General features: G+C 39.9%; 1 protein-coding gene across 4 annotated transcripts in view; it reads right to left on the bottom strand.

The window, feature by feature from the left end:
- Positions 1 to 26,644, bottom strand: part of FSTL4 (follistatin like 4) — a 493,379-nt gene that overhangs the window by 423,412 nt on the left and 43,323 nt on the right. For all 4 annotated transcript variants that reach the window (XM_043490835.1, XM_038414976.2, XM_038414979.2 and 1 more), the window contains one exon: positions 12,510 to 12,543. In XM_043490835.1, coding sequence (XP_043346770.1) covers positions 12,510 to 12,543 — 34 coding nt within the window. The remainder of the gene's footprint in view (positions 1 to 12,509; positions 12,544 to 26,644) is intronic.

The following is a 26,644-nucleotide window of genomic DNA, read 5'->3' as shown; positions in this document are numbered from 1 at the left end:
GTGGAACAAAGCTTCCCTAATGTCAGTTTACCCAGCCAGAGGAAGATCTCCCCTTGGAGAGCATATGGGGCTCTTCTGATAGCATAGACCCACTGTAGTGGTTCCTATGCCACCTCTCCATGGAGAGTAAAGGAAGCACGGGCAGGAGAAAAGTGTGATCTGGATTTCCCAGTGCTCTGACAATCCCCAAGTGCTCAGTTGACTCACTAGGTCCATAAATTAGAGCAGCCTTCAGTGCTTTACAATCATTTGCTACATTATCACCGCCTTTGCATTCATGCAAGTCACTCTGGATATGCTACCGCTGGGGTTCCATTGTGTAGCCACATCGAACCAAATGCAGGATTGGGGCCCAAAAGCTCACTTTATCCATGATGATTATTAAACACACGTACTGCATTTGTCATAGGTAAAAGCTGTGATCATCTGATGATAGCCATCCAAATTAAGTAGATAGGAGCAGTATAATTTCTATATTTTAGTGTTCTGAGTATCAGATGCAGCTCAGAAAACATTAACCCAATTGATTTCCCTCTGGGTTAAAATGTCAATTGAAGACAGAAATGGCATTTTACATTAAAATGAAATTGGTCCTTGGCCCCCTACAACGTAAAGCCCTATTTTTTTTAAGAGCAAATAAATCTACAATTGAAAATATAACCTATTATTGTGTAGCAGAGAGACTGCTGGGACCTGGCGGGGGACGGGAGGGTTAATCATGAATCAGAAAATCTCTGACAGAGCCTATAAACTATCCTGGTTATAGGGTTTTGTGGCCTAAAGTCTGTGTAATTCATTTTACTAATTTCAGGAGGATGCTGGATAACCTGGTTTGCTGGTAAGTATTTACACACCGTACTCCATGCGGACCAGCAGAAATAGCTGTTGCCAGCTTTTCATTTAACCCTTAGAACAAGGATAGCATATGTTTAGTGTACTTCTCTAAGGCTGTTCAAATCAATTTGCACCTTGCAGCAGCACCTGAACACAAAGCAGGTGTTGTACTGGAGATCCCAGTCACCCTGGGCCAAGGTTTGCATCACAGCAAGACATTTAGGCAGGCGTATGTGGTAGGGGAGAAAAAAGGAATCTTTCATATGGATAGCAATGCACTACCTGGGATAATCAAAACCAGATGCCTTCATTGCATTTTAACCTGGCTATTGATAACAGCTCTCCACCTGCAAGCAGGCCATTCTATTTTAATTACTTCCTCCTTCCTTCAACTCAGGCTAGGAGAGAGCCTGAGTGCTGACCTTCAGGGAACACTGTAATCATGTCCTTTTCTACCCAGATCCTGAGAACTGGGCTGAATGGGGAGTGGTTCAAGTTTTGTGGGGAAGGATGGAGGGGTTTTGTGCTGACATTGTGGACAAATGCGTACATTTTATATAGTGAATTGTTATTAACCCAGAGCCTTGAATGGTTTCATTTTATAAATTAAAACAACAACATGTATTGCTCCACTGCTGAGTGTTAAGGTTTCTTTAATACTGTAGTGTCTTGGAGAAGTAAAACCAGGCAGGCACACCAACACAGATAGAGGGCTAATGTTCTTTATTTGAGAAGCTCCAGCCATCTGCTCCAAACAACTTATAAACCCAACTGACCTCCAGCAGGTGCTGGAATTCTCAGGCTACTTTCTACAGGTCACCTCCCTACCCCAGTGCTGTACAAACCCCTAACAGGTTAATACACACTCTTATAAAGGTTCCCTATTCTCACAAAACATAAGAACATAAGAATGGTCATATGGGTCAGACCAAAGTCCATCTAGCCCAGTATCCTGTCTTCCAACAGTGACCAGTGCCAAGTGCCTCAGAGGGAATGAATAGGTAATCAAGTGATCCATTCCCTGTCGCTCATTCCCAGCTTCTGGCAAACAGAGGCTAGGGATACCATCCCTGCCCATCCTGGCTAATAGCCATTGATGGGCCTATCCTCCATGAATTTATCTAGGTTTTTTTTGAACCCCTTTATAGTCTTGGCTTTCACAAGATCCTCTGGCAAGGAGTTCTACAGGTTGACACTGTGTTGTGTGAAGAAATACTTCCTTTTGTTTGTTTTAAATCTGTTGCCTATTAATTTCATTTTGTGACCCCCTAGTTCTTGTGTTCCTATTTACTTTCTCCATTTTATAGACCTCTATCATATCCCCCCTTAGCCGTCTCTTTTCCAAGATGAAAAGTCCCAGTCTTATTCATCTCTGTTCATACGGAAGCTGTTCCAGACCCCTAATCAGTTTAGTTGCCTTTTTCTGAACCTTTTCCAATTCCTATACATCGTTTTTGAGATGGGGCGACCACATCTGCATGCAGTATTCAAGATGTGGGCATATCATGGATTTATATAGAGGCAATCTGATATTTTTGGTCTGATTATCTATCCCTTTCTTAATGATTGCCAGCATTCTGTTCGCTTTTTTCACAGCCACTGCACATTGAGTGGATTTTTCAGAGAATTATCCACAACGACTCCACAATCTCTTTCTTGAGTGGTAACAGCTAATTTAGACCCCATCATTTTATATGTACAGTTGGGATTATGTTTTCCAATATGCATCACTTTGCATTTATCAGCATTAAATTTCATCTGCCATTTTGTTGCCCAGTCATCCAGTTTTGTGAGATCCTTTTGTAGCTCTTCGCAGTCTGCCTGGGACTTCACTATCTTGAGTATTTTTGCATCATCTGCAAATTTTGCCACCTGTTTACCCCTTTTCCAGATAATTTATGAATATGTTGAATAGGACTGGTCCCAGTACAGTCAATTCTCAAGACCTTCCTCACTGGGCTTCCTCCTCCTCCTACGACAACATTAAAAAAACAACTGCCCCTCTAGGGAGGTTGAGACTCACGGGTGTGGCACCTCCTGCTGGTGGTATGGGAATTAGCTCTTTTCCAGCTTACAGAGCGCCCTCTGCAGGCCGGTGTGTCTCCTGCTGCTGGCCCCATGTCTCTTCCAGACCCTGGTGCCCTTTTCCTTGGGGTTCTGCCCCCAGCAGTACCCCCTTACTCTGGGTTTCACTTCCAGGGGAACCCCCAACCCTCTAAACCCATCTAGCCTCAGGGGCTACTGCCAGTCATCATCTAGCCCCTGCTCACTGGGGCAGACTGCAGTCTGTAATGGCCATTCAGCATTGGAAAGGGGTTAAGACCTGCTGCCTTTGCCTATCCCCGGGCTACCCCTCTGCAGCCCCAGTACCTTTTGTAGGCCTTCAACAAGGCCTGCAGCCTCGGGGTTTACCAGGCTGGAGCTCCCTGTGCCCTTCCCCAGCACTGCTCTGCTTTGGTACCTCGCTCCCAGGCATAGCCCTTCCCACTCCAGGGCTAGAGTGAGACTCCTCCAGCTTCTGGCCCACAGCCCTCTTATAAGGGCCCTAATTGAGCTGGCCATGGCTGTGGTCAGCTACTCCCTCCGGTGCTTTCACTCCTTTTCCCAGCTGCAGCTCTCTCCAGTGCTGCTTTTAAGCCCCTGCCTAATGGAGTGGGGCAGGCGCTCCACTACAGCCCCCTTTCATTTGAAATATTGTCAAGGACATTTGGTTTTCACACATTTTAATGAGCTGCTGTGATTTGGAGTCACTTCAAAATCAACAGATGTCCTGGATTCTTTGTGGCTTCTTGCTCCTTAAAGAAGTTGCTTATTTCCCCTCTTCCACCCCAAGATATCTGTAAAACAACCCAGAATGTTAGGTAGGATGTATTTGCCTCCAGGTTCTGCATTTTCTTCTTTGTACCATCAATCCAAAATCCCTCCAGCAGTTGCTTCATTGCGTCCTTGTTTATATTTGCCACAAAAACTTCAATTGTATACTGAGCCTCTGAACGTTTTAACACCTTCTCATTCTTCAAGTCTATAACTCCATCAGTTATTTCACTTTGGAAGTTCTCTCTCAAACACTTCCTTTTCAGCCTGGGAACTCCCTGAAATCTTAAATCTGCCATCTTGCAACATCTGCCGATTTCTTGAATTAGGCTTCCAATGTGCTCTTCACAGCACCACTTTGGGTAAAAGAGCAATGCATATAGTGTAGCAGAGCTGCAATTTGTCATTTTGGACTTGCAACTTCCAGTGGAGCCAACAGATTTCGGAGCCTGCTTTTCCATTTCTGATATTGCTGAGCCACTGCTGCATCCATGGATATCAAATGCTGGCAATGTCTGCAGTGCAAATGCCAGGCAGCTTTGACTGAGTGCTTGTGCTTTGTCTGCTTCACATTCTAACAGCTCAGACAACAGACTAACCTCCAGCATGTTCAGGTTAGGATGTGGTGATCTAAAAGGGACACATCTTTAAAAATATCACTGCACTTTGTCATCCCTGCCCTCTTGCCAGTCAGACCATGGATTTCACTAGGCTGACCAAAAGAATGTCAGTTCCCATATAGCTGGAAACATTTTTATTTTTAGGATCTCTTTAAACCATAGGTTTTTACCAGAGAAAAAGTGTGATTTCTGAAGCTGCTCTTATTGAGTATTATGGTTACCTAGCAGGATCCTTCTTGGAGACAAGGCTACTCTTAGAGACAATGAAAGGAGCTCAAGAGAAAAGGAATATATTTGTTTACATGTTCAATCTGTGTGTCTCATTTTCAATGGGTGACAGGAAGCTTGGTGTAGCAGCTAAACATGCCAGGGAAGAAACCTGTAGGGGTGTTTTTATTCAGCTGCCAGTACAGTTCATTCTGTATTCAAATGGAAAAATTCAGCTGCTTTCAGCCACATCCAAACAGAAGAGAAAGTAATTTTCAGCAACTGACGACTTTATCACATGACAAGGAACATTTCTTATTTGGCCTCTTCTAATTTTTTCCACAAATCCAGTGGTTAATTTGTGCCAGGGCATGGCAGTTCATAGCCCTGGCACCTCTGGGCTTGCAGCATCAATTGTGAATGTAAAACAAAATTGCTTGAGTCCTGGCACCTCTTTCATTACAAATTAAGCGCGGACAAAATCTCTCCACTCTCTTGCACTGTTGGTGCATATTCCCTGCCCTCTAGGGAGTCCGGGACATACTGCAAATTAGGCTTGTCTGCATGCCCCATTCTAATATTTGGTTTGTTTGTAGCAGCTACCTTGTTTCTTGCTGTTTGAGGAGGTTTTTAAATCCATCTAGGGGGTTCAACTCCTGACACTAGCAAAGTTACATGTCTGAAAACTGTATAATGAAGATTCACAGCCATGGAAAGTTACCTATTCCCTCCACCACAACCAGACTATCCAAATGTGGAAAATTATCAGTGCATTTAGTTCAGGGAACACCACCTTGCTATTTCTATCAATAAATACAGCTTTTCTGAGGACATAATTCACATTTTATTGTAACCACTGGAAATGCTGGAGCAGACTATGAATCGATTTATATTTTCAGAGTGTGAAAAATAATTAGATAGCCAAACATAACTACTGGAGTTAACACTGCTTATATTAGAAAATGGGACTTAAACTATTTGAATTCATTGAAACTGACCACTCTGATACATTTCTGGCTGGCTCATCCTTGTCCAGAATTCCACATCTATGCACATATCAGAAGCAACTAAAGGATGATCTGTCTGAGATCAGCTGTTCTGTCTGTTTAATACTGTGCTTGACACTGGCTAATGAATTGACTCTTCTACTATTCCCCCCAACCCCCAGGCTGTTTTAATTTTAAACCAAGAAATATGTCAAGTGATAATTAACTCTCACTACAGACAGGTTTGTACAAAAGTAATTAACTTCACCATTTATTCACATTGGGAAGATCTGACTCCAAAAAGAGTGTAAGATTGTCTTTGACAGCTGCTAGAAGAGTTGTCTTTACCTTCATTAATTTCTATCCATTCCCCCACACCACAACCTCAAAGCTAATTACTCCATTGCATCAGACTTTTCAGGGGTATCGCACATGAAGGAGGAATTGGAAATACCATTTTGAGTATTATAATTTTACAGCACTGGTCTATTTTTTTTTAATGTGAGCCTCCCCTTTGATTATTATTGTGACCTCATCCAATTCCCCATCTCTAGGCAATCAGATTGCAATTTTGTGACAATATATGCCCTGAAAACATCCAGTAATGATAAAAATTCATATGAAATGATAAAACAGCTGGAGATTTATAGTGATGTGAATTCTTGCTTCAAGCAAAGAGAGAATGATTGTTAAAATTAGTAAAATAAGCAATGTACAAGGCAATTTCTCCTCCTTATGACCTTGCAAAAGATAGGTATTTTTATTTAAGAGTTTGAAGTTTGGCCACTGTTTAGGTTTTTTAAAAGGCAGGTGCTGCCATGGAATATGGTTTCCAGAGGTGGCCCGAGACAGTGCAACAATCCAAGAAATCCAGCTCCTGGGATAACCTCCAGCCCTTTGGCCATCATGACTAAGAGCTTGAGCCAAAGGCCACTAAAGGCAATAGAATGACTCCCACTGTTTGTAATGGGTCTTCGATCAGGCCCTAAGGATATTTTGTGGCCCTCTGAAATGTGCAAGGAAGGAATGGCAATTCTTTACATTGTTTTTAAACTCTTGAGCCAATCGAACATCTAGGGCATTAGGAATTGCTATCAAGTGATAGGAAATTAAATGTTACTGAAGTTCTTGGGCCCAGCCACAGCTGGTGCAAACTGGTGCAGCTCCACAGACTTCAGTGAAGCAATGCACATTTACATCAGCTGAGGATCTGGTTCATTATGTTATCACAGTGGGGAAATCGTTGAAATAAGCACTGTACAACTACTGAACAAAATGAGAAAAGCTCAGTTAACACTTTCATTTAAAATCAATGCAATATAAATAATGCAAAACTGCATACTACATGGAGCTGTTCATAATTAACACCTTTTAAGCAGGATTTTAACATTTTAATGCAGAACAAGTAGTCAAAATTGTGATCTTTCTGCTAGTTTGTTATTAGTCTGTGAATAAGTCTTGACATGCATCTCATTTAATAGAGTCGTTTGGACAAAGAGTAGAAGAAATCAGTTTGATTATTTCTTGGGTGGATGACTTAAAAAGCATTTTTGACACTAATTTGTTGAATGGATGAATATGAGCAACATAAAAACAAATTAAGAGGATGACTAAATTCTTTGGGCTAGATCCTGAGCTGCTGTGTAAAGTGGTGTAGCTCCATTAACTTCAATGGAGCTTTGACAATTTACATCTGCTGAAGAACTGGCCCTTTAGGCTTATAATTAACCATACACTTAGGCACACATTTTATATTCATCACACAGTGTCAACATTAACGGATTCATCCTTCAAGGTGCTGAATGCCTCCACTCCTGTGAAGTCAGGGGGAGGGGAAGGAGGGCATTCAGAACCTCCAGAGATTACACAGCATCTCAGGATTGGGGCCTAAGTGCTTGAGAAAACCAGTAAAGGATATAATAATAAATCAGCTGGATGAGTGGAAGTTGATCGGGACAAATCTTCAGGCTTTAATATGCTAAATCATGCATGGTCTAACCTACTGGAATTCTCTATACACATTAGAACTGGTGGGTATGATTTATTCATCCGTGCTCATTATATGATGAGAGCTCATTGACATTTAAAGGTAAAATGTCCCACCCTTAAGTCAAATATTCCTTCTCTTCATTTGGAAATGCTCCTTTGGAAACAGTCAATGGACATTTTCACAAGTCAGATGAAATGCCTCCTTTCTGGTCTACTTATGTGAGCCCATTTCTGATTCCACCCAACTGCCCACCCAATTTTCTCGGTTACCCTTTTAGTCTGCTGCATCTTTGCTCGCACTCTCTCTGGGCTCAGGATTCCTCCTCCTATTTGCAATGCCTACAGTTCCTCTTTGTATTCTTCCTGAGCTGTTGTTTTCCCTTACCTCACCTCTCTGTCTACTCATTTGTTCTCTTGTCCCAGTTGTTCTCTGGCAATATTTCACTCTTTTACACAGTTCAGCAGATTACAAAGTCAAATTTATTTTAAAAATGTATTATGTTTCCCTTTATAGCCTGTAGTGAGCACAAAGGAACTTGCAAGGAAGCTAACAATTTAAACTTACTAAGTATATTAGTAAGTTTCACTTTGAAGTCCGTTGCTCAGAGAGCAAAACAGAATGGATGTGTGGCCTAGGTCAGACACTGATCACACTGCATCTGGCTCAGTGAAGATGTCTATGCAATTCACTTTGAATAGGATGCTCAGATGTATTAAGCAGGGGATAGAAAACAATACAGAAAATGAGAATTATGTGACTCAATAGTGCATCCTCATTTCAAGTATTGCACGCAGTTTTGGTGATACAATTATACAAAGTAGACTAGAAATAGAAAACGTCTAGAGAAGAGCAATGGATATTTTTAAATGTAAGCCGCAAAGGGCTTCTTTATGAAAGGAAATTAAAATTATTAGGATTATTTATTCTACAAAGGAGAAGCGAGGGTTATATAAAAAGACTAATAGGGTATAAACTAGTCAGTCTGTTCCAACTTTTTCCTTTAAAAATTTTTTTGTCAAAAAGTTCAAGTTTTCCACAGGACATTTTTTTTTTCAGACAGCTCTAGTTTTGAGATCCTCAGATAAAAGCCATTGTGTCAGTGCAAATGGTCATTATACAACAGACCTAAATCTCAGATTGGATCATCCGATTTCTTAATACAGACATATAATAAATGTTTCTGTGCAAGGCAGAAATCATATTCTTTTAACACTTTTCATGTCCTGTTCTAATGCCATTTTTCCTCATTGTTTTATAAACACTATTACAGGACAAACTGTTTTATTCAGGAACAGCTGAAGGGATTTTCTGGAAAGGAAGACATTGAATAACATATGTGGAAGCACTGAATAAAAATGTCCATCGAGTTTAGAAAATCTTTTCACATTTTTCTGTGATCAGCTATATATATATATATATATTATATATATATATATATATATACACACACACACACACACACCTACCATACTTGGTAACATTCAATTCTTGACTTCTGTGCTGTTTGTAATTCTACAAACATACTTGGATTACAGATAGGCTGAATTACCCCAGAACTGGAGAATCACTTTACCCATAGACTGTTTGTATTGCAGTCCAATATTCTGGGCAATTCACATTGACAGATCATATTCATGGCACTGAGACTGGCTTGGAGAAAATGCATGTGATGCAACAAAACATGCTTATGACCAGAAATACTTATCGGGCCTGATTCTAGACTGCCATGTTCCTCATGTGACCATTTACACTTGTGTAAAGTGGGCATAAAATACTACCATAGTTATTTAGGAGCATTTTACACCTACTTTGCCCAGTGTAAATGACCACAAAAGATGCAAGGCAGTGGTGAATCAGACTTAAGTAAAACTGACATGGCCAATAACAATAAGAGAACTGTAGACAATATTAACTGATATTCAGGGGAGAGGGGGATTTTCAAAAGCACTTAAATAACTTAGAAGCCTAAGTCCCACAGTTTTCTAAGAGATTTGAGCCTAAACCTCAACGATTTTCAGTGAGACTACATCTTTTAAGTCCCTTTTGAAAATGGTGGTTAGGGTCCTAAATTACTTAGGGCCAGATTTTTAAATGTATTCAGGCACCAAGTATGATTTTTCAAAAGCAACAATGCACCTAACACTCTTTGAAATCAGTGGGAATTAGGGCCTAGATGCTTTTGAAAATACCACTCCATGCCTAAATACCTTTAAAAATCTGGCGCTTAGGCAATTTTGAAAGTTTTACTCATGGCCTTTATTTTCATAGGCACAGAACTGAATTATTACATTATTAGACATCTAGCAGCTAATATCTGCATCCTCAATAAACAATGGGCATAAAACTGTGGTTCAGTTATTTTAAGTAGTAAAACTGCCCCAGAAAAAACAAACAAACAGAAAATGGCTGAACCTCATACCTTGTTGGCCTGAATTTAAAAAAGAATCACAATAATATATGGTTTACTAAGGGGTTAATTTCAATGCACATAACCTCAGATTTTTTTTAGGGGGATCTCATATTCAGCATTGACTCAAAATTGTCAGTCAAGAGAACAGACAGTTTTGTTTGGGCAACAGCATACCTTCTTTGGCAGTTTTGGTACTTTATATCTATATGGATAAATAGCAACAGAACTGGAAATGCAGTTATACCGATACCCAATGTGTTGTGAAGTAATACGAGTTATATGAGTAAATGTCTTCAACCATCTCACAGAGTTATGTAAAACGTCCATCTGCCTAAGAGATATTATTGTCAAGTCTGAGATTTTCAAAAGTGCTCCGTGTTGGGCTAATTCTGGTCCCACTTAAATCAATGTTAAAACTCTCATTGACTTCAGTGGGAACAGAGTTAGGCCAATGGTGTGCACTTTTGAAAATTCCTTCCTAAGGAATTTCAACCACCTATGATTTATGGGCATCTGATACAACTTGATATCTTGATTTTTTTTTAAAGGAGCGATACACTTTTTAGCAAGTTAACTCTGGAGTGCCAGCTACTCTTGAGGCAGGTACATGCACTCAGCTAATCAGATTTCTCCTATAACAATGGTCATATAACAAAAATACATAATAAAGTCTCTCTACTGTCTCAGTTTGACCTACTTCCTTGGGAACCTACAGAACTCCTTCTTACACAAACCTACCGCAAATTAAAACAAGAGCTCAATATTTGCCCAGATGGCAACATACATTTTAAATTGACCTTTTATTATCCAAGATACAATAAAACCCATGATGGTTTACAGCCTGCTTCTCAGAATTCTGTATGTCTGGAGCAATTAAAGAAGCTAAGGGAATGAAATTAGGGAATTTATTAATCTGTTTAATGGATGACTGTTATCCACTTCACATTATACCAAAACAGATTAGGCAGGTGACTGAGAGATCCAGAAAACATCTGCTAAACAAAATCAAAATTAATGATAAACAGAATGAGTTCTTTGATAGCTGATTTTCCTCCATCTGTCTATAACAATAAAAGAGCTGCTAGAGACAGCTGCCAATTAGTTGCTAATTCAAAAACCATTTTAGAAAGTGGGATCTGAGCTCAGGAAGCAGTACACTGGCATGACTCTTTTATTTAACATGTATGTACCTTTGAACAAACTTTCTAATTGCTGTAGTTGTTATTACCCATTTGGTGATGGCATTCCCCCATCACACTCTTCCTTCTCTCCTGGAGTTTATAGCCAGTGGTTGTATCCACGCACTTGTGGATGCATATTAAAAAAATCTAGTGATTATCCATCAGTACCTCCTGATCGCATTCTCCCTTTCTTTTTTAAACCCTGGATGGTCTTTATTCACAAAGCAATCATATAATTGTCTGTGACATCTTGTTGATGGTCTGGAGAGGCAGCTGACAAGAAGTAATTAAACTGGCCACTCACTGCATCCACTTTCACTGCTAAAACTCAGAATGATGTTACCAGTTCAGGTAAAATGCCGGTTTTAAAAACACCTGTATAGATGGACTTTGGTGATTACAATAAGTAACCTGCTCACAGACCTAATACTCTGATGTGTGCCATTTAGTATCACACTTTTGCCCAAATCCTGAACCAAAGAGAGAGAGAGATTGCATTTGTGGCAGTACAGGGAAGGCAAAGCATCAAATGTTCCATCTTTACTTCTAACCGTCCTCATCCCAACCTTATAATTTTCTCTTCCCCTCTTATACAACTGGGCCACCTCCCCAGGCAATATTTACAAAACATCCTCCCCCTTTACTGTTCCAAAACCCCTCTAACTTATCAGGTACCGTCATGTGTTGCTTCCAACTAGTTGGCTCATGGGGAATATTCTAGCATCACGATTTGGGTTAAAAAAAATCCAAACCCCTATATGCAGATATCTTTTTGAGAAATACATTAAAATGGCAACTTACAGGAGCAAAAAGGATAATAGGATTTTCAATTTCATTTCAGTAAAGTATAATGTGATTTATTCATAGAATTTAAAGTCTTTAATTGAATAGATAAAAGGCATTACAGAGACCTTCCGTCTATATACATGGTACCTTTGTGCCAGCTCATGGGAAGATGGATATTTATTTGTCCTAATTATTCATAACAAGGATGTCCACAACAAGCTCATGATCAATGCTCACCTCTGTTATTTTCAAGCCTGCCTTAGTGGGAGTACCTCAAACACCGACATTCCCTTCCTGCAATGGAGATTCTCAGAGCACCAACTGCAGGGGATTTGGGCCAAGTAATTCTTTTTTCTCCCTAGCAGATTTCAAAGTGTGAGTCTGAATCCCTAGTCAGCTAATGTGTTTATAAAAGTGACACTAGGAGGAAAGAAAAAAAAAATCTCACACATCCCCAAGACACTGTCATGCTACTTTGCATTGAATTATTTTTCCATGAAAACATCTGGAGGTGGGTTTTCATAAAATCTGACAGACAAATGTTATGAAGCAGGCTCTTGAAAATTTGGACAACAGTAGCCTCTTTCAAGTTTGTAGGTTCACGTTTGTTTCAACACGTTACCTCAAGATCACTCAACAGTGACAAACAAATTGTGGAAAAAAACACTATATTTCTCCTACCTTTTCTTCTTGTGGCTTCAAAGCTTCCCGATTCCTATAAAAAAGAGATTATTTTTTTAAGTATACAGGAATAGTTCATAGGTAGCATAAACACAGACCCACTAAAACATAGTCCCTGTCAGAGTGAAGTGCTTATGAGGCTCTAATCAATAACTAAACAGCTACAAACTTCAAATATTTAATGGATCAGTAGGTTATCCATCAGAGTCATCATTTTTGATCAAATTATAGTGAAAAGCATAAAACCTTAATTCAAATAAATATTTTTTTCCCTTTTGGGTTACAAGATCACAGGTCGAAGGGATTTTGTTATATTAACTATGTTGGTTTTACTTGCAAAACAGATACCAATCCTGGAAAGATTTATGTGCTTAGTTTTGAGGAAGTGAATAGTCCCAGATGAATTGATGGCATTACTCATGTTTAGAAGTAAGGATGTGCTTAAGTCCTTGCAGGATCAGCGCTGTCAACAGCTTCTCTTGCAGAACATTAATTACTATTTATTAATTAATAAAACATTTCTAGTAAAGAAAGCTTTTTTATTTTGATTTGATGCCTACAGAACAGTCACCAAGAGACTTATATTCCCAGACTCTATGCCATCTCTTGAATCTCAACCATAAGTAGGTGTGTAACCATAACTAGGTGTAAAAAGAAAAGGAGGACTTGTGGCACCTTAGAGACTAACAAATTTATTTGAGCATAAGCTTTTGTGAGCTACAGCTCACTTCATCGGATGCATTCAGTGGAAAATACAGTGGGGAGATTTATATACACAGAGAACATGAAACAATGGGTGTTACCATACACACTGTAACGAGAGTGATCAGATAAGGTGAGCTATTACCAGCAGGAGAGCGGGAGGGAGGGGGGGGAAGGGGGACCTTTTGTAGTGATAATCAAGGTGGGCTATTTCCAGCAGTTGACAAGAACATAAGTAGGTGTTCTAATTTAAAGCTGAGCTAATAATTCATGACTACACACAAATATATTTTCATGAAAATTCCCAAATAAAATACCACCTTTAACAACCAATACCTGAGACTGAGGAACTGGGGAGGATGCTGAGAGAAGCACAAGCTATATCCTTTATTTACAATGAGAGCCAGATGCTGACTTCCACCAACTTGGAAGATAAGATCTCAATCCTTGCTTTGTTGCACCTACTTGTGCAATAAAATTAGCTTTTGATGATTCCCCCCTCAGATTTTGAGAACTGTTTCTCCTCCCTCTTACATCTGCTGCTGAGCCCTTGGTTGTATAGATACATTGTACATCTGAGATCCTCAATCCTCTAACATAGGCTCAGAGTCCTCTGTTGTTACAGATGGTGGCCTCTTTAACCTCATTTCATTCCCTTAGCACTCACTGTTTCTATAAATTTATTTATCTAAGCATGGAAATAAGCAAAGGTTTACTTCTTTTCTTCCTCTGAGAGTGAAGTAACACCTGGCCTCCCTAGATAACAAGAGTTTCATGCTCATATGATGCTTATTCCGTTTTCGTATGGACCTTATTATTTTAATTTTTAAAGTACAGTGGTCTACATTTAAACAAAGCAAAGTAAAATATAGCACCATATAGCTAATGCCATGTCTATCTATACCTACAACCAGATGCAGGCAGGGAACTCCTGCCATATGGTAAGATACCAAGAGAGTGCACTCTAAAAGTAAAAAGATGTTGAAACTGAGACGAAAAACAACAGGGTATAGGAGTGATGATAGGTGACAGTTCCTACCAAGCTAAATCAAGACTTAAGATGTAGTGGACAACATTATTAACTACCTCAGACTAGTTAGCAGGAAAATTTAGCATTGGATCGAGTTACGTTATGTAACAAAGCTACACGGTACTATATTTAGTCATATATTAGATACATTGAACTTTTTACTGTAGATGAATTCATCTATCTTAAGGGCATAAGAGTTCCAAATAGAGGTGGTTGAAAATTTTCTGACAAAACCGAGTTTCTTTGAAAAATGCTGATTTGTTGAACCGGAAATTTCTTGTGACGGTCAGTCAGGTTTGACAAACTTGTTGAGTCGTAGACAGAATTCCCTGCCAGATCAACTGGCAGGCTAACAGGGAGCCTTGTCATGCAGGCTGCTCCAGGGCTGGGGACCCGGGCACATGGGTTCAATCTGAGTGACTAGCTAATCTGGCACTGTCGTCCCTAAATCCTGAGTTTCAGCCAGCTCTAGTTCCATATTTGCTTATCAACTTATAGAGAGGAGGTCCCTTCTAGTGGGCCCAAATTTCTCCATCCTCTGTAGAGAATTAAACCATTGCGTTCACAGATTGACTTGGAAATTGGTGACACAACCAATATATCCTACCTACTCTGATCAGTGCAAAGCAATTGTTACTATTAACATATATGGATATGTACAGCCAGGAACAAATTCTTGTCTGGTGTCTAGTTGCTGTGTAGACATACCCCAAGTGACAGAAGCTACTTGGCAAAGGGTCATAGGAAACAACTCTCACTTCAGACCTGAAAAATTCGTCTTGCAGGATATTTATCCATAAAGAGTAACATTAAGGTATCTACAGAAAGCACATAACTTGTCAAGACTCAATCATTGCAAGAAGTATGGAAAGATAATATATAAAGAACAACATATTAAAGTTGAACATATGCTTTATGAACTTGGAGTGAAAATTAGTCACCAGGGTAATGTGTGTTGGAGATGACCCATTCAAGCAACAGGAGTTATTACCCCTCCCTAGTCAGCTGCTGATGTAATACAAGGTTCTATTGTCTAGTTTTGCTATACCTTGAACTGTCAATGGAAAACCATCAAAGAAACTTGCAAATGATCATAACCACTTGGAGGTGAAAAGGAACATAATAGCAGGCAGGAGATTGCCCTGGCTATGAACAAAGGCAAAAGGTTGTTTCAGTATAACAGACTGTAGAGAAAGGCACTCAGTATTCATTCACTGAGGAAACCTCTTCAGGAGCGGGGGGGTTCATGACTGTTTGGATCTTGGCCCTTGTGAAACCATTTAGTTCTGAAACAGACTGAACTTGGGGGTTGAGGGGGATTAGTTTATTGTATAGGAAAGGAGACTATGATAAGTGTACACTTATTTGCATTTTATTATTTTGTTTTGTGTTGTAACAATTTTCCTCCATCGGTTCTCTCTTATTTTTAGTTAAATCTTCATTCTTTCTTATACAACCTCACTTTTGTTTCACTAAAAGTGCTCACGAATGCTGTGTGATTTACAGAAGTGGTGGTTTAAGGTAAAACAGGTAAATTGGGTTGTGATACTGACAGATCAGCTCAGATCAGAGCCCTTGGGCAATTCACTGGTAGGTGACTTCAAAGGAGCGTTAAAATACTATTTTGTACCTGGACAATTCACTTGTTAAAATGGATGTTAATTGTATTTGTCTTAATCTACCTACATCCTGTCTGATGTACACTAGTGTAACTAAATTAACCTGTTGTTGCTCTATCCTTTTTCATGTCCTGTAACTCTGTAATTACCTTTACATTATGCATAGACTCTACTTAATTAACATTAGGTCAAAAGGCCTGTATTTAGTGTTTAGAAGTGAACTTACTTTATATGCAGGTGATATGAAAGCTAATGAAGAATTGTTCCTGGCTATCCCATTATGTACTCTGGTAATTGGATAACCTTAATTTAAAGTGTGTTAATTTTAAGATATGAAGCATTCACATCCAGTACTTTCTTGAAAACTGGCAGTTACATAGACTAATTCAGGTGGAAACTTAGGATGTGGTCTAAACTGAACCTTGTCCTTGTAGAAAACTGCATATGGCAGATCTGTGACCAATGCATTCACTTTTCCCACTCTTCCTAGTGGAGGTGATGGCCACTAAAAAAGCTACCTTTGCTGAAAGATGTAGAAGCAAACAAGGTATGAAGCTAAAGGTATGAAAGGAGGATCCATAAGAGCAGTTACCACAGAATTCAAATCCCATAGTGGTGCTGGATCCCTGATAGGCAGAAACAATCTATCTAGCCCTTTCAGGTTGTGATAGGGTGAGTAAAATAGTCATTGATTTGAGGGAGAAACACTGAGATGGCCACCAGATGCACCTTAAAGAAACTGAGGGCTACACCTGACTCCTTAACATATAAAAAATAGTCCAGAATGTCTGAGTAGGTGACATATTGCGATAGGCTGCCCAGACAGAGAATCATATCCATTTCCACAGGTAAGCAGCTTTTGTGGGAGGTTTTCTGCTTTTAAGAGAACATTCTGGACTGCTGCTGAGCAGTGAGTCTCCTCTGCCTTTTACCAGTGATGAACTATGCCATGTCATGCAGCTTTTTAGGATTCAAGTGCAGTGCCCAGCTATGGTTCTCTGTGATGAGGTCTCTGGTTATTAGTAACAGCAAAGATTCTCAAGTCAACAGCTTGCACAGGTCTGAATACTATGGCTGTCTTGGCCAGGCTGGCACTATGAAGATCATTCTGCCATGATCTTGTTTCAGCTTGAGAATGACTGACGATCAGAGGCACTGGTGGATGTCCATACAAATAGGTCCTTGTCCCATGGAAAAAGGAAAGCATTGGATAGTGATCCAGGACTGTGATCCACCCTGGAACAGAAGTGGAGACACTCTGTGTTGCCAACAGATCCGCAAGTGGAAAAATCTGTATGTGGAACACTGAGACTAAAGGTAGGACTAAAATGACTGTGTTGAGGAGACCATTTGTGGTCTAAGTTGAAGGACCTGCTCAGACAATCTGCCAGACCATTTTGAACCCCACGACAAGTGAGACACCCTGAGAGTAACCAAGCTCTGAATGAATAAATTCCACAACTTGACTGTCTCCTGGCAGAAGCTGTCTGACCTGACACGTTTGTTCCCATAAAATACAGCTGTAGTGTTGTTGGCAAGCAAGGATGGTTTTGCCCTGAATGTGAGCCAGGCACTGCTGACATGCACAAACTATTGCTCATAACTCAAAAATGTTTATGTGCAGCCTGGCCTCATGCACAGTTCACAACCTTAAGCCCAAAGACTCCCCAGATGCAACACCCACCCATGGCTGAAGCATCTGTCACCACACTCAGAGAGGAGAAGTGGCAAAATGGGAACTCACCTGCAGACATCATCTTGACTCATCCACCAGGTCAGAGACAGCAACACCTGGGATGCAAGCTAGCTTGTCCAGGTGGTGGATGTGGTAGACAGATCCGAGCCAACCTGTAACACTCTGAGGTGCAGCCTGGCATGAAGGGTCACATAGGTACACGCAGCCATGTGGCCTATGAGCCTGAGGCAATTCCTCACAGTAGTCTGCATGTGATCCTTGATGGATACACAGAGGTTGTGTATAGTCTAAAATCTGGGAAAAGACAGAAGTGCTCCAGCAGAGGTCGAAGCTGGGACTATCCCGATGAATTCTATCTTTAGAAGAAGAGGCAAAACCGTCCACTATTCTTGGTTTAATTTCAGGCCCAGAATGTTGAATAGTCAGTCTAATAGAAGGGGTAATACTCCTACTTAGGCTGGTATTGAGGATATTTTGTCCTCATGGTAGCCAGAGTGTAGAGACCCAAGGACTTCTAAGACTCCATGCATCTGAAGAAGTGGGTTTTTTACCCACAAAAGCTTATGCCCAAATAAATCTGTTAGTCTTTAAGATGCCACCGGACTCCTCGCTGTTTTTAAGGACTTCTAAACCATTTGAGTTCTTCCACATGTGTAAAGCCTCATCTGTTTTAGATGAGAACAAGGATAGGTTCTCAATTCTGTGTCATACCTCCAAAGGAAACCCTGAGGACTAAAACCAGGAAGAACAGTGCATAATTACTGCCTATGCCATGGCTGCAGAATCCGTTGTGTCCAAGGAGACCTGCCGAACTGATTGAGAGAAGAGGCAGCAACAAGGCACTGAAATCTGTTCTTTTGGAACCTTCCGGCAGTTTATTCCCAAATTGAAAGACTGCCTCCCAGTTAGAATAGCCATATCTTGACAACAGTGCATGATGATTGGCAATATGGAGCTGTAAATTTGCTGCAGAATAAATCTTTCTGCCAAAAAGATGTTGGCATCTTTTTCTTTGGGGTAGCCTTAGCTTGGTCCTGACAGTTTTTCCTCCTTCACTTCAGCCACAACGAGGCGAACCCAGCTAGGATGCAAGTAAAACAGTGCAAACCCCTGGGACAGAACCTGACCGCATTCCATTCCTTTGGAATGGAGAAAGGCATTTGCCACAGTGCTTTGATGGGATGCATAATGGCATCGTTTTTAGGCAGAGCTACCTTTCCTGCCGCACCAGGATGGAGAATATCAATCAGCTTTTGGGTATTCTCCTCCACTAGCGCCATCTGAATGACAAAAGCAACTTTCACTCTCCAGAGAAGCTCTTGGTACACCTTAAAGTAATCTAGTACCGGGGAGAATGCCTCTGGTATCTAAGCCTCATCAGCTAATGAGGATGCATGAAGAGGAGGCCAGGGGAGAGTGCTCCTAAGCGTGGTCCTGTGGAACCAGGGTAGGGTCAAATCTTGAACTTGAAACACCATAGTCTGATCAGTACAGGTTCTCGGTACCATCAGAAGAAAGCTCCCTCCCAGGAACAAGATAGCAGCGATGTTTATCTAGATGCTGGGGAAATCCAATCGGGCAAATGCAGGGGCTGATACAATACTGAGCCCCGGGTATGTCTGGCCCAAACGTACCAAACCCTAGCTGTTCTCTTTTCAAACCTACACAGATGAGTATGGGAATGGAACTGGAAGAAAGCTCTGGACTCTTGGTATTGTGAAACTCGAGAGTCTACCTTGGAGTCTGAATCCTACACCCTAGATTTCAAAGAGCTGACCTCTTATGTTTCCGAGGCCAGTATTGCTCTGAAGTCCCAATAATGGAGGATCTTCTTCAGCTTCTATCTGCAAGCAAAGCTTGGGAAGCACTACAGAAAGGAGTCGTCAAAGAGCTTGCCTTGGACGACCAAAGGGGGGTTTCTAACGCTGGTCCATAGACAGGATGTAGCAGAGGTGCTCCTCCCACAGCTTCTTCATCTTGGGTCTGGAAGCTGTGAAAAATTTAACACCTGTCTCTAATATGGCCTAAGCTCTTGAAACAGCACAAATGAGGGTCATTGACCGGCACAGGCTTTCTGAACCTAAGCAAGGTTTGAAACCCTGGTACGATGGTGTATGCTCCCCTAGGACCAGGTGAGGCCCATCTGACTGGGGGAAAGAAAACAAATTAAGAATACAATTTTTTAAATGAAATAAGAAATAAAGACACAAAAAGGAAAAAATGTCAAATGATGAAAAAATGAGTATCACTAGGAAGCAAGCAAGTAGTGAAAAGTTTGTTCACAGTGAACATATACATTCTGACCACACACGGTAATAAGGAACCAGGAGCGGGGGGAGGTACACCCTTTATTTCTTTGGCTTCAGAGCAGGAGCAGCTCAAATGTGGACGGGGCTGTCCCTGTACGTATTATGAGGGAAACCTCTCCAGCACCAGCGCACAGACGTGCACACACACCTACAGTGGAATGCACATATGCAAGCACTCGAAGAAGAACTTCCAGTTTAAATCCCTGGCACTTAAAGCTGTGACTATCTGAGACAATTGAGAACACTCTAGTTACTAATTCAAACACATCTCTCTCTCTGTTGTTACCTTGTCCTCTGTCCTACTTGTCTATTTTTTTCATCTCTCTAGTACTTAGGTAATATATATAGTAAGATCTCTGGGATAGGGGATGTCCTTATGTTATTTGTTTGTATAATGCCTAGTACCATGTGCCCTAATTCCTGATTAGGGTTCTTAGGGATACCATAATAAAAATAACAAAATAATGATTTATCCCTCCTTTGGGGAATATTGTCCATATGCATCAAAGGATTAGATTTTTATCAGCAAATGTTGGTAAATAGCAATTTCACCGTAGGCACGCAAAACAATAAAAAAAATTTCCATCTATAATCATCAAAATTTACAGATGGGCAATGTAACAAAAATACTGCTTGAGATCTTACAGAGGAAAATCCAGTGATTTAGACTTGATTTAGGCTTGCTACAAATGGACTAGGGAATGAATAGTTTATTTTTTTAAAAAGGTATGATTTGTTGATTTCAAGATATTTACTTTGTTACTATCACGTCAAAATACACAGTTTGTGTTTTAACAGTTTACAAACCTTAACGTTTTAATCTCACTGTATACTGTCATTAAATAATTGTTTCACCCTCCCATAATTTCACAACTGTGAAAGTTTAGAGAGAGAAATCTAAAAAAGTGCTTAAAAATAAACATTGGTATTATCTGTCAAAACTATAAAAAACAAAAAACAAATTCTGCCAAGCCTGATTATCCAACATTCAAGCTGGACAGACTTCAAAAACAACAGAGTATACGGAGGACTTCCAACTATTAAAGCTTCTAATCCCAAATCCTTTTTATTCCCCCACCCCAGGTAAATGTAGCACTGAACCTTATGGGAAATTTGTTCAAATGAAGGCTACAGGATTTGGAGCTTTGTTAGTTATAGGTTGTGTGCAATGTATTCATTAGTATGTGGCAATTCCTTCAGTGACACCTTCTTCCTCTTCTGTGACATCCCTTGAACTTGAGGTTCCAACCTGAACAGATGCCACAGAGCTGTAGAATCTTGGCCGGGTTCCTTAAATAATAATCTTCAATAAGACTAAAGGACTGGTTGGAAACTTCAAGTGCACTGTTAGAAATGGATTATTCACCAGCAACCACACACCACACAACAGAACCACTAATCCAGGAACCTATCCTTGCAACAAAGCCCATTGCCAACTGCGTCCACATATCTATTCAGAGAACACCATCATAGGGCCTAATCACATCAGCCACACTATCAGAGGCTCATTCACCTGCACATCTACCAACGTGATATATGCCATCATGTGCCAGCAATGCCCCTCTGACATGTACATTGGTCAAACTGGACAGTCTCTACGTAAAAGAATAAATGGACATAAATCAGACGTCAAGAATTATAACATTAAAAAAAACAGTTGGAGAACACTTCAATCTCTCTGGTCACTCGATTACAGACCTAAAAGTGGCAATACTTCAACAAAAAAACTTCAGAAACAGACTCCAACGAGAGACTGCTGAATTGGAATTAATTTGCAAACTGGATACCATTAACTTAGGCTTGAATAGAGACTGGGCGTAGATGGGTCATTACACAAAGTAAAATTATTTCCCCATGTTTATCCCCCCCTCCTTTCCTCAGATATTCTTGTCAACTGCTGGAAATGGCCCACCTCGATTATCACTACAAAAGGTTTTTCCCCCCTCCCCCTCCACTCTTCTGCTGGTAATAGCTCACCTTAAGTGATCTCTCTGGTTACAGTTTGTATGGTAACACCCATTGTTTCATGTTCTCTATGTATATAAATCTCCCCACTGTATTTTCCGCTGAATGCATCCGATGAAGTGAGCTGTAGCTCATGAAAGCTTATGCTCTAATAAACTTGTTAGTCTCTAAGATGCCACAAGTACTCCTTTTCTTTTTGAGATTATCCTCAGTATCATTAACTAGAGTGAAGGGAAATGTAAATCAAACTAAGAGTTGGCGAGGCTCATCTAACTCCAGGCCAAAGTAGAAAAAACAGCTATGTTTGGATATTTTCTTATAATATAATTCTCAACAGACACAACCTGTGTGATCTACAGGGATGTCTAAAATGGCAGCCAGGATTAGGATAAGACTTTTTAAGCATTTATTCTGTTCATACAGTGAAGTTCTGAAATACGTAGACAGTTACACGTCCAGGGGCCTCTCAATGCTTTCCCCAATATTGCTGTTTGAGAGATGAGGCTCAAGGTAGAAAGACCACAGATACATTCCTATATCATTCAGTCTGTGTACATATAGTATGTGCAAAAATGAAAAGTGCTTTTAACCTTACCCTAGAGCCCCACCTTTTACCAAGTTGTTTAATTCTTCATAGTTTAAAGGTTTAGCAACTGTAATAGTAATACAACCATTACATTGATCAAAATAAAACGAAGACATGAAACATTTAGAAAAGTCAATACCCTTTCACCCACTCTTTTTGGTATATCAGTAAAAATAGGCTCTGTGAAATTTACACGGAAGCTCCTTTTCTTCTTGTAACATATTGGCCCTTTAAACAAAAGCTCTGATTAAACCTAATATTAAACAAACAAAATGCAGATGAAAATGCGTGGTGGAAAAGCAATAGGAAAAGGTGACATCATACTTCAATCCATCATTCCTTGTTAACTACTAGATTAAATTTCAGAGTAGCAGCCGTGTTAGTCTGTATTTGCAAAAAGAAAAAGGAATACTTGTGGCACCTTAGAGACTAACAAATTTATTTGAGCATAAGCTTTCGTGAGCTACAGCTCACTGCATCCGATCAAGTGAGCTGTAGCTCACAAAAGCTTATGCTCAAATAAATTTGTTAGTCTCTAAGGTGCCACAAGTACTCCTTTTCTTTTTACTAGAACAAGGGTGCTTTATGTTTTTAAAAAGCTTGAGTTAAATCATCTCTTTCTATAGAGAAACCACAACACAAGAAAAACTAAGACAAAAATTGAGCCTGGTTAATAGGTAGGGCTTGGACAGAGGCCACAGGCTTTTGCCACTGCTGGATGGGGAGAGAGGCTTTGGAAGGTTTTCAGTGTTTGTGTTGGTGAAGCCACAGTGGGGCCAGTGTTCAAGTTTATCTTATTTGCCTACTGGATGACCTCAGGCAACCTACTTTTCCTTGTGCCCCAGCAAATGTAAATGGAGACTGTGATGCTGACAGGCAAGTGCCAGCCCATGTGAGATCCTCAGGACAATTCACTGGCATATGAATATCAAAGGAGAAGTAGATTGTATGGTTTCCATCTGCCTGTATCCCGTAGTTTGCTATTACATTACTAGTACGTTATGTATACCCTGTAATTAAATAACCCTAGATTAAAGGTGTTAGAACTTTGTGAAAATTAATGGAATATTACTTGTACCGTTCTCACTTATCTATTGCTGTGCAATGGTGGATATTTGCATTATGTATATCGCTATAGCTAAATTACTCATCAAAGAAGATGCTAACTTCAAAGCAAGGGCCACTGAGTTCACAATGGAAATTCACAGACTCATTCTGCATTCCTTGTGAACAGCCAACAAAGGAAGGCCCACATGGGTACAGAAGCTGTCAGCTAGCTTTCTGTGTGATGAAGATATAAAAGGTGGATTCAAAGAAAGATCCTTCATCTCTGAACTGTTTGGACACTGACAGGGAACTGTTCCAGATGCTAGGTGGAGATCCCCCAAGTTACTCTGGGTGACCCTGAGAAACATTTGGAAAACTAGCAGATTACTACATCTTGGCTATCATTTTGGACTTGCAAACTTTAACTTACCTGTCAATGCTTTAACTCATTTCTTTTTCTTAGCTAACAAATCCTTAGTTTACTAGAGAACTGGCTACCGGTGTTGTTTTTGGTGTAAAATCCAGAGTACCAATTGCTTTGGGACAAGTGATTGTTCCTTTGCGATTGGGAGTAACCAGAGGTGGTGTAATTTTTGGTTTTAATAACCTTTTAGCACAAAGTTCAGTTTGTCTGGGTGGCAAGATTGGCAGGAGCATCTACGGAGACTGTTTGTGACTGGTATAGTGATCCAGTAGTTCACATTTGTTACACACTTGTTAAAATATAATGACAGAATATACCACCAGTTTGGGGTGTCTGTCCTTGTTTTCTAACTGTCTGCCCTGAGATACAACTGTGAGTGCCTGAGCCTCTCCATACAGCATGACAAAGACAATCACATTTCTTTTGTAAAGCATATTAACATCTATCGATGAAAAGCCCTATGTGAAAGACCTAAGCATCATTATATATAATAGATTATTAAATCTCATCAGGGATCACCGCCAATAAGGCTAGTTTAAATGGTTGAAAGCCTTGTATCTGTTGCGTCCAGAGGTACAGAATTTTAGCAGACATATTCTAATCTCAGTTACTCTAAGGTAAATCCAGATATCTGACTTTGTGGACCTTCTCTGGATTTACCTTAGAGTAACTGAGATTAGAATATGTCTGCTAAAATTCTGTACCTCTGGACGCAACAGATACAAGGCTTTCAACCATTTAAACTAGCCTTATTGGCGGTGATCCCTGATGAGATTTAATAATCTATTATATATAATGATGCTTAGGTCTTTCACATAGGGCTTTTCATCGATAGATGTTAATATGCTTTACAAAAGAAATGTGATTGTCTTTGTCATGCTGTATGGAGAGGCTCAGGCACTCACAGTTGTATCTCAGGGCAGACAGTTAGAAAACAAGGACAGACACCCCAAACTGGTGGTATATTCTGTCATTATATTTTAACAAGTGTGTAACAAATGTGAACTACTGGATCACTATACCAGTCACAAACAGTCTCCGTAGATGCTCCTGCCAATCTTGCCACCCAGACAAACTGAACTTTGTGCTAAAAGGTTATTAAAACCAAAAATTACACCACCTCTGGTTACTCCCAATCGCAAAGGAACAATCACTTGTCCCAAAGCAATTGGTACTCTGGATTTTACACCAAAAACAACACCGGTAGCCAGTTCTCTAGTAAACTAAGGATTTGTTAGCTAAGAAAAAGAAATGAGTTAAAGCACAAAGGTGTAACTGAGATCAGACTTTAGGTGTTCAACCAGCTCCTTATAGAAAAAAAAAAAAGCACTTTAGCTCTCTTTAAAGAATTTATTATTGTTCCTCTTAAGTAAAAGCACAATGAAGTTTGATAATATACTAGTGCAGAACCAAACTACTTTGACAGAAATGACACTAAAGTACTTGGATGCATAGCCTGAGGAAGAATAATTTTCCACAGAAGCTGTAAAGCAGATGGTCATAAATGACCCTTATTTCATGGGCATCGTTAATGACTGCAAATTTCTTTAACTAAAAATGTAATTTTATCACAGCATAAATCATATGTTTTGAAGAGGGAATTCGTTTCAGGTTTTTCATTCACTCTACAAAACCTTTACATGAATGTGGCTTGCAAATCATTTTAAATACCATTTATCTAATACAATACAACAGCTTTAGTCATCAAGGTTAACTTTTAGCACCTATTATCCTCCTTTTTAATGTTAGTTAATTGAACTAACTTAAAATAAAAAATGAAGTTCTATAAAAGGTCTAATTTAACTGGGTATTTGAACTGCATAATCATTGTTTATTCTAAAATCAATGTAATATGTATCATTATTCACAAGGCATTTATCTATTGGAGGGCTGCCCTTCTGGAGGACTAACCATTCTTATGACTTGAAAGTAGATGTAGTGTCAGCAAGTGTGAATCACTATTACTACCTTACATAATGACAGGTTTCAGAGTAGCAGCTGTGTTAGTCTGTATTCGCAAAAAGAAAAGGAGTACTTGTGGCACCTTAGAGACTAACAAATTTATTTGAGCATTTATTTGAGTCTCTAAGGTGCCACAAGTACTCCTTCTCTTATTACGACCTGATATGGAAAAAATATAATGGAAATAGCATATTTCTTCAGATGTCCCCCTTGCCAGCTACTCCAACACAGCTTTATTTTGCCTGAGCCACCGTATAACACTGACTTACTTCATAGATACTAAGGTCAGAAGGAAAAAAGAAAAGGAGTACTTGTGGCACCTTAGAGACTAAAATTTATTAGAGCATAAGCTTTCGTGAGCTACAGCTCACTTCATCGGATGCATGCATCCGATGAAGTGAGCTGTAGCTCACGAAAGCTTATGCTCTAATAAATTTGTTAGTCTCTAAGGTGCCACAAGTACTCCTTTTCTTTTTGCGAATACAGACTAACACGGCTGCTACTCTGAAATAAGGTCAGAAGGAACCATTCTAATATCTAGTCCGACCTCCTGCACAATGCAGGCCACAAAATCTCACCCACCCACTCCTATGAAAAATCTCACCTATGTCTGAGCTACTGAAGTCCTCAAATCGTGGTTTCAGACACCTGGATGAACATACATATAATTTGACAACATTTTTGCACAAAACTTTTCTGCTGCTATAAAAGAAGTGTCTCCAGCTGCCACACGAAGAAAGAATGGATACTTTGTGTAACAATCTTCTGATTAATGTTGAACCATGGCTTTTGCCA

Source organism: Dermochelys coriacea, chromosome 8 (assembly GCF_009764565.3).
Source record: "Dermochelys coriacea isolate rDerCor1 chromosome 8, rDerCor1.pri.v4, whole genome shotgun sequence".
Classification (NCBI taxonomy): Eukaryota; Metazoa; Chordata; order Testudines; family Dermochelyidae; genus Dermochelys; species Dermochelys coriacea.
Note: the sequence above shows the minus strand (reverse complement) of the source record. Positions and strands in the feature narration are given on the sequence as shown.